The 8,354-nt window shown below is 36.6% G+C and overlaps 1 protein-coding gene across 1 annotated transcript in view; it reads right to left on the bottom strand.

Moving 5' to 3' along the window:
* Window positions 1–202: 202 nt before the first annotated feature.
* Window positions 203–8,354, bottom strand: part of KCNQ5 (potassium voltage-gated channel subfamily Q member 5) — a 283,070-nt gene continuing 274,918 nt past the window's right edge. Inside the window, exons 10-12 of the mRNA XM_017825442.1 lie at window positions 7,052–7,183; window positions 6,075–6,201; window positions 203–5,723 (exon numbers count right to left, since the gene is read on the bottom strand). Of these exons, the coding sequence (XP_017680931.1) occupies window positions 4,782–5,723; window positions 6,075–6,201; window positions 7,052–7,183 (1,201 nt within the window). The 3' untranslated portion in view covers window positions 203–4,781. The remainder of the gene's footprint in view (window positions 5,724–6,074; window positions 6,202–7,051; window positions 7,184–8,354) is intronic.

Below are 8,354 nucleotides of genomic sequence, written 5' to 3'. Positions count from 1 at the left end.
TGTAAACAGTTATCAGAAACTGAACATGTCAGACTGGTTCCTGTGCATTTTATTCTAATGAACTTCCTTTGTGATGTTCATTTAATAAAAAATTACGAAACTTCAAAAGGAAAACAATGACCAAGTTTAATTTTTTTTTCTTGCTTGATATGTGGTCACACCAAACAATCTTTTATGTAAGGAATAAAATGAGTAAGCATGGTACTTTTCAAATCATTTTTATTAACAACAATATGGATTCAACTTTGTCAAGAATTTACAATTAACATTGTAATGTACTGGCTAATGTTGTTGCAGTGTCAGTGGAAGCAGCCATCGTGCTTTCTAAGCCTGCTACAAAACTGTCTTTTGGCTTTCAAAGAAGTCAAAAATTCTTCCAATAGCAGATGATATTGGGTATGTCTGGAATTGTCCTATGTGTGACCACAACTGAATGAATGGCCACATTTGCATCCAGATGAACGGACAGGAAAATATTGCATGATTCCACTGACATTGCAGGGGACAAGTCTTATTTCAAAAACTAATTAACCTTTTTAGACAGTGACAGGACGCCGTGTAATGTTGTAATCCACTTGAATTAAGTCAATTAACACACTTGGAAAAAAATGTGAAGCAGAAATATCTGGGACAAATTCTTTTCTGACCTGTATTTCATTCAAACCCAGTGAATCCAAAAGGATTGCATGACATATGAGTCAGGATAAAAGTTGGCCCAGAGAGACAAGTTCATTTCTGGTATATGTGGGTTCAGTTCCTTTAAGGTCAGTGGAACTGAGCCTGGTTATCCCAACGGAGGCAGAGCTTCACTCAGTTGGGCAATGAATGCATTGAAGTCAGTGAAGCCATCCAAGGATGAATTTAGCCTCAGGTGTTTAAACCCTTTTTTCATTCCTTTGCTGTTATGTTTTCCTGCTTGCTCCAATTTTCTGATTATTCTCTGTGCTTTTTAAAATTGTCCCTTCACTTCTTCCCTTTTTACATCAGTACTTTGTGCGTTATTTTTTATATAGTCAATGTGACATGGGTAAATTCAGCTAAGTATTAGTTTCCTCAGGAAATAACTGGAATATTACCATTTTCACTTTAAACAGATGCCCAACAAAATCAGGATTTGAATCTGAGTTCCCATTTCAAGAAAAATTCTTGAATTTCATAAAATGAATGAATTCCATAGAATTTTTGCTTGAGTAAGGATTGCAGGTCCCAATCCAGAAATACTACAGTACATCAGATGGTCTACTATACATCAGCCATTCAGCATGATTTGACTTATCACAAAAGCAGGTGAATTACTCATCACCATACTATAATGAGAGCAGTCACTCTAATAGGATTATCTCAAAAACATGGAACAACTGTGGGCACTGTGAATAAAAGTGTATGATCTTTGCAATGTCGAACCCTAGGCTAAAACATCATATTCATATTTAAATAGAAAGTATAGATAATATAAGCCAGGAGCAAATACAAATTCTTAAACAAATAATAGTCATCAAAACTATTCAGTCCTCCATTCAGGTAGAAGAACATGCTGATCAGAAAACAGTTATTTGGATAATGCTTAATTCCTGAAGCTTTTACTTAAGTTCGAATTCTCTCGTCCAACAATCCTCAAGTGGATTGTAAATCAGAAAAAAAATTGTCTTTTGTCCCGACTCATGAACACTTCTTATTAGCTGTCATGAGCTGGATTTTAATAAGCAGCTCAGAACAAGACTTGAAAAGCCAGACAGGCCCTTCTTTTGTGAAACTAATGAATGATTGTCAGTCATGACACTGTCTTTCAAAGAGAGAGCATAGAAACAGGAAACTCCTCATGAGGAAATATAAGTAAAACTTATAAAAAATCCAAACAAACAATTCTTCCTCTTTAAAATTTCATATATTCACTACTCTTTCTATTTCCTATCAATATTATGTTAAAAACCCCTATATGATAAGACTTGCAGCTGCAAAAATAATAATGATGAGCATAAAAGAAAACAAATTAGGATTTTAAACTATAATTTGAAAAGATATGATCTTCTAGATTTATTAGTACTTTGTAAAGATATTAACATTTTCATACATCATTTATAGAACTTATTCTTTTGTGCACAAAGTTGTATTAAATAAATTAACTTAAAATTAGAAGGATTCAGGCATGTCATTTAAGGCAAAAATACCAAGTTTCTGTGAGATAAATTATCAGCAAAACCCAAGGCCCTGTTTCTGTGTGGAATTGGTACAGGCAGGGGCAATGCTCAGTTATCCCATTGATGCAATGTGATGCAATCATCTGCTTACATAGATGAAGGTGGAAAAGTGGTGTTCAATTCATGATGCCTTGATTTTTCAATCTCCTCAAGGAGGGGAAGGGAGTTTCATTACAGACACACGATTGCCATGTGCCCAATCTCTTTCTCCTTAACTGAACCCTAACTGCATATTTATGCTTAGGGCAGCAGGAGGCTTCATGTGAAAGGCAAGAAAGGCACCATAAAAAGTTAAGAAAAAGGAAAAGAAAACTAAAAAAAGATTGTAAGTTTTTAAATTTTTGATAGTTTAAACTTACAGATCTGTCCGGATAAACTGCAGACATTCAAATAAGTTAATAGTTAAGTGAACTGAGATGTGAAAAAAAACGTATTTATCCTCACAAAATTACTGTTGTAATCAGGCTTTAGTATGATCAGATTGCAAGTAAAGAAAACAGGAAAGGCTGAACGTGGTAAATTATATGGCAAATCAGCAGTGAGGAAATTGTGCTTCAAGGTGTCTTTCAGGATTTAACAACTGAAGTTTGCTCCGGTGTAAGCCATGGAACACAGTGTACCGTCCGTGGACCCCATATAATGACACAATATATACACTCTACAGTTTGCATGTACTTTCACATAATAAAATTGTCATGTAACATCCAGGAATACTTCTTTAAAGGAAATATGGAAGCAGAAGTTACAATGGATTCATAGTAAACAGATCAGGTCCTTCACAATACAATCTACAGCATTTAGCCATGGTTAAGACTGGAGTGATGTTTTTGATGTACATAGTAAGTTCCCAGTGGGTCTGGGCCTTGAGAACACACTGCCCTGAGTGAGCTGGCACTGGCACCCCCATACATTCAGTATTCCTGGTGCTAGAGGGAACCTGAGCCCAAACTGGGTTGTCTACAAGCCTGTGGTGCAGGTGGGGTGTAAATCTGAGAGGAGGCAACACACAGAAACTTCATTCAGCTGGGAAAGGCAGCAGGCTGTTTAGGCTGCGCAACGGTTCTCCCAATAGGAAAGCATTGTTGGGGATGTGCAGAGAGGAACTAACACTGCTCCTGCATCTCAGCAGAAGTAAAGTGTAGGTTAGGGTAAGAAAAAAAAGAGGATGCATCAGGCAGGAATGCTCAGTTTGATGTAGGCTTTGAATCTGAAAACTTGGGTATTCGGAGGAAGGAGTCTGAAAGCTCTGTCTTGGAAAGTTCACAAAAAAATGACTGCCATTGGGACACAGTGTTAGGATCTAAATGTTACCACTTTCCCTCTCTCTCCTCATCACCTTTTATTAAAAAAGCAACAAACCCTTGCCTTAATTTTTTTTTTTTTTCAGTTAAGGCGATCTTATCTACTTCTATTTTAATTTCTGATTGCCTATGTGGCTTTTTTTTCGAAATAGCACTCATTATCTGTGGGGAAAAAAAAAAGTACCTTTTCCCCTCTTTACCTTTCTTGTTTTATGGGATAATTTCCCTTCCTGCCTATCTAAATCTGTGTTATTATTTATTTCCACATTGATTGTGTTGTCTTTCTCTCTCCTCTGTTCTGTCCTCTTTAGTTTTACTTTGTATTTCAGTTCCTTGTTTTCCCTCCTTTCTCAGCCTTATGAAGTGCTGTCATAGTATCAGACTGGGACTGCAAGGAAAATTGCCAAATTTCCACAGAAGGAAATATTGCTTCTAACATGAAGGCAGCACCTGCTTCCTTCCCTCACCTATTGCTGCCAAAATGGTTCAGATTCACAAGACAGCTTCTCAATGAGACTGGGAGGAGCGATTCCCCTGAATTCTCAGTGTAGCCACCCGCATTATCCCCTTCTGAGGCCAGCCCCAATCCTTAAAATACAAACTTTTTGTAGCAAAATAGTTTTCTTTTTATGAAGAACAATGTGATAGTGGTGTGTCAGGTGCTTCTGCCACAGCACTAAATTACCAAAAATTGGATGAATGTTAATCTATTGTTTTTCAGAGCTAAAAATAACTGATTAATGATGAGCAAATATGTGTATCTTGCAACTGGCAGCCATTTCTAACCCCGCATTTCTAGCCATATTACTGATTTCCTTGGTACCTTGCTAGCAGCTGTAGATAATTTTTTTGTTGTAAACATAAACTATCATCTAAACCAGGACATTATATATATATATTTAATTAGTTCAGAAGCAAAGTGCTTTAAACCTTACAATTTTTACTTCTGCCCTGTAGCGACGGCACTATGTCTAAATGCTCAAATTTTTGATTTTTTTTTCTTTTTGATACATCCTGCAGCATTAGCTTTGTAGGCAACTCATTATTTTGAACCTACCGTATTTCATCAAAGGCTGCCATACTGTAGGTGTAAATTTGGATGCTAGCCATCACTTAAACATGCATTTTCATGCAGCTAGGAAATATGGGCTCATTCAACTGCTTTGCAGATTCATCCTGATTTTTGTGATTTTATCTTATTAAAAAGGCTTTCAAAACAGTTCATGCTATGATATGTATGACTACAGGAATGAACCAGCCAATGAAGAAAGCCAGCAAGCTGTTATTTAAGTTTGACATGGAGCAGATTGAGTGCTTCTGTACCATCCCCTGGCTTGCAGATGCTTTGAGATGACCTTGATATTCCAGTCCTTAGAGAGTCAGCAGAGAGAGTTGTTTCCACTAATGGGCGTGAGATGGCTTCAGTAGTCTCTGTTCCTGCCTCTGTCTCCAACTCTTCATCAGTTATAAATAATTTCGACTCCCTCCATTTGGAGTATACGTCTTGGCTACCTCTGGAACCACTGGAGTCACTGCCAGCAATCTGTATATTCAGTTCTTCTGTAGACTGTATAAGATTTTGTACAGATAAAGATTTTCCTAAGTCCATTTGCACCACAGGTTTAACTGAGAGCAAAGGTTCCCCCTCTGTATCCAGACTTTTTCTCCACGTGAGATCCTTTGTTGCACTGGGCTGTGCAACTTGTCCATTATCCTTTGATGCAACAAGGCAAGCGGTGACATTGGAAATATTTTCCTGTGTGGTTACAGGAATAATATGAACAGGCTCAGGCTTATTGATATGCTTCATTGATGAGAAAGGTGGTATTTGTAATGTTGTCGGAGTTGCTGGCTTGGTTGCCTGGTTTATTTGGTTTGATGTATTATTAACTGTTGCAGGTCCATCATTTGGCACTTGTGTTGCTTGACTATGCATAGCTGGACTGAAAGCATAGTAAGCCTGAGTGCTAAATTCATTTGGTGTTAGTATAAGCTGTAGGCCACGAGGCAGATTGGCACTAGCTGATCTGGATACACATCCACTAATTTGTGCAGAATTAGATAAATCTTTGCTGTCTGATGGACTCTGATAATCAGAAGTCTGCTCACATTCAAAACCTGGCATTTGAAATGAAGCCAAAGTGAGCGCAGATGCAGATCCTTTTCGCAAAACTTGTTGATAAATATCTAATAGACAGTCCAATTTTGACTCAATGGATTGTACCTATAGAAAGAGAGGAAAAGGTTGACATTAGTAGCAAATACTAATTTAAAATGTTTGGAACCCAAGCAAAGAGAAAATGTGACTGCTGAAGAGAAAAATGAAGAGGTCTTGGTGTATGCTATTGCCCCTTGAAAAAGAACATCAAAAGCCATGTACATTTTTCACAAGCAAGGTTATAAAAGGGACAAAAAGGTTAAGGTAATGCGATCCATATAAACTTTACTTCAACATATAAATGAAGCAGATATTAAGAACAAATATTTTACTTGTTTAGCTTTTGAAACTGGCAATGAAGTACAGAATAGGCATGAGCAATAAAGCAAGACCAAGCAACACAGATAATCACTCTACCTGTTTCTCCACTTTGACTACCCGCCCTAACATACTGAGGTCATCAGTTGTCTCATTCTCTGCAGGATTCTTTTCTCTGGTTCTTTTATCTGCTGTGATTTGTCCTTTCCCAAGAATTTGGTCAACGCTGTAAGAGAAATCAAAAGTTGCTGCAATTCCTGAAACCAGTGATGATACGGAAGTGTTTGCTATATCCATACATTAAAAATGAAAATCACAGTACTTCAAAAAAGCACTTGAAAAAGAAGACAAACATAATTTTATTAATTAAAGGAAAAAAACCCAAAAGGAATGAATTTTGAGCATTTGAGACCGCTTTTCTTTTTTGTTGCCACTAACCAGGGTCCAGAACTTAGCCATCATCTGGGAGAGCCAAGGCTAGACTTGCTGAAAGGGAGAGGGAAGAGGTGGCCTCTCCAGCAGCCTGATGTTGTGGAGGAACAGACATACCAGTGCCACCCTCAGCTTTCCCATCCTAACAACAGCCTCCAGTCCTGGAGGAATTGTGAGTTTGAAGCAGGAATCTCAGCCCTGATACTGATAATGGTAAATATGATAAAATGTTGTGGTGGTTTTTTTTTCTTAATTACTATTACCAGGAATCTATAGCACAAAACCTACATAAATACTACATTACCAGTAGTTCCCAATTTCTTTTATGTGAAAAGAGAAGACCTCAAGTGGGAGAAAGGCATATATCTTCCTCATCCTTTTGGCAGCCTCCTGACTAAATTCCTTGTTTGCAAATGCACTTTACAGATAAAAGATTACCTTTTCTATTGTTCAGACTTCCATTTTCTGAGGACAGTTTAGACACAAGTTTTTTGGTTTGGTTTTGCCCACAATTACATTTCTGGCTCAGCTGTGTTCACAGAAAGAGAGGCTGTGTAACACAGAAATGTTGAACTTTGCTAACATACAGTATGCAGTGAATGACATTAGATGCTTATGCAGAGTAGGACTAATTCTTTCCTTACCGTGACTGAAGACTCTTAATCCTGCATAACATGTCTAGATGACCTGCTGAATACTGTTCAATGACATCTTTGACATCATATGGGCGAAGTGTTTCCTTAAACTTTCTCTTTGCGACATGAAATTTCATAATTCTGTGGGTAAAAAGCATTTCACAGATTAATTTTCAACAGTTGTGAAACAATATGATATATTTCATTGACAAAATTTGATAGCTATTTTTTAAATGGAAGATATTTTAATACAGCTTTTACACAATTGCTTTTGTAAGTAAAAATGTGCAAGTACAAATGCTCTTGTACAAATGTGCTGTAGCTATCCCTTTGAATTGATGTTTAAGAAAGTTCAAGTAATACTACTTTAACAACTGCAGAGCATGTTTAATATATCAGTATATACCTGTTTGGTTTTTATATGTTAAATGGCTAACATGAAATATACTGAACTATATGCCTAACTTCAAACTGGGATTAGTTCCACTGACTAGAGCGGGATATCCTGTAAGTTACATTTGTGCTTACACTACTTCTTTTCTTTAAAGAGAAAAGGTTTCTTTTCTTTATAGAGAAAAGATTTCTCTAATGAGTGGATTACACAAGCATAGCTAATAGTATTCTCTTATTCATTTTAAGTTCTAACTCTCTACTTTGGTAAAAAAAAATAATTTTATGCACCCGTTTCATTCTTCATCAGTTTTTATTTTTTAACTGACATTCAGGCCTAAGAATTTGTTTTTAATTTATTTGCCTGACTTAAGATCAAATTTTGCAGAAGTTTTTACATTTGTTCCCTACTGCAATATACTGAAATAGTTGCTTAATTAGCATTCATGATTTTTTTCATGAATTTTACTGCAGAATACGAAGTTTCAGATAACAGTAAATATCCAAAATTGATGAATGGCATTTTTTTTAATGTGAGAATTTCACAAGTTTATGTGGTTTGTGATATGTGAGCATGTGATGTCCACTGAGTAGCTCTTCTTAGAGTGAAAAGCTTGATATTAAATTGTAAATTTTAAATAATAGAAATGACAAATTCGGAAAGTAAATGACAGCGAGATTATTTTCCAGGTTAGCTGGTAAAACCTGAAGTTTTCCTTGGTTTACATAAGAACTGGAGAAGAGAGAAGAGTTCCATGCAAGAACTAGGAGAGAAGCCAAGGCATCAGGTGTGTTAGCTATTCTGGTGTGTGCTACAGAGCTTATGAATTCCCATTAGAGCCAAACTGCTGATATTTGCTATCTATTGCAATTAAAAAAGCAGAGACAGTAAATTGGTATCCTATTCCAAATGCCAATAGTT

The sequence above is a fragment of the Lepidothrix coronata genome, unplaced genomic scaffold, assembly GCF_001604755.1.
Source record: "Lepidothrix coronata isolate B3197 unplaced genomic scaffold, Lepidothrix_coronata-1.0 Scaffold4, whole genome shotgun sequence".
Lineage (NCBI taxonomy): Eukaryota > Metazoa > Chordata > Aves > Passeriformes > Pipridae > Lepidothrix > Lepidothrix coronata.
The sequence above is the reverse complement of the archived record's forward strand: the minus strand, read 5'-3'. Positions and strand labels throughout refer to the sequence as shown.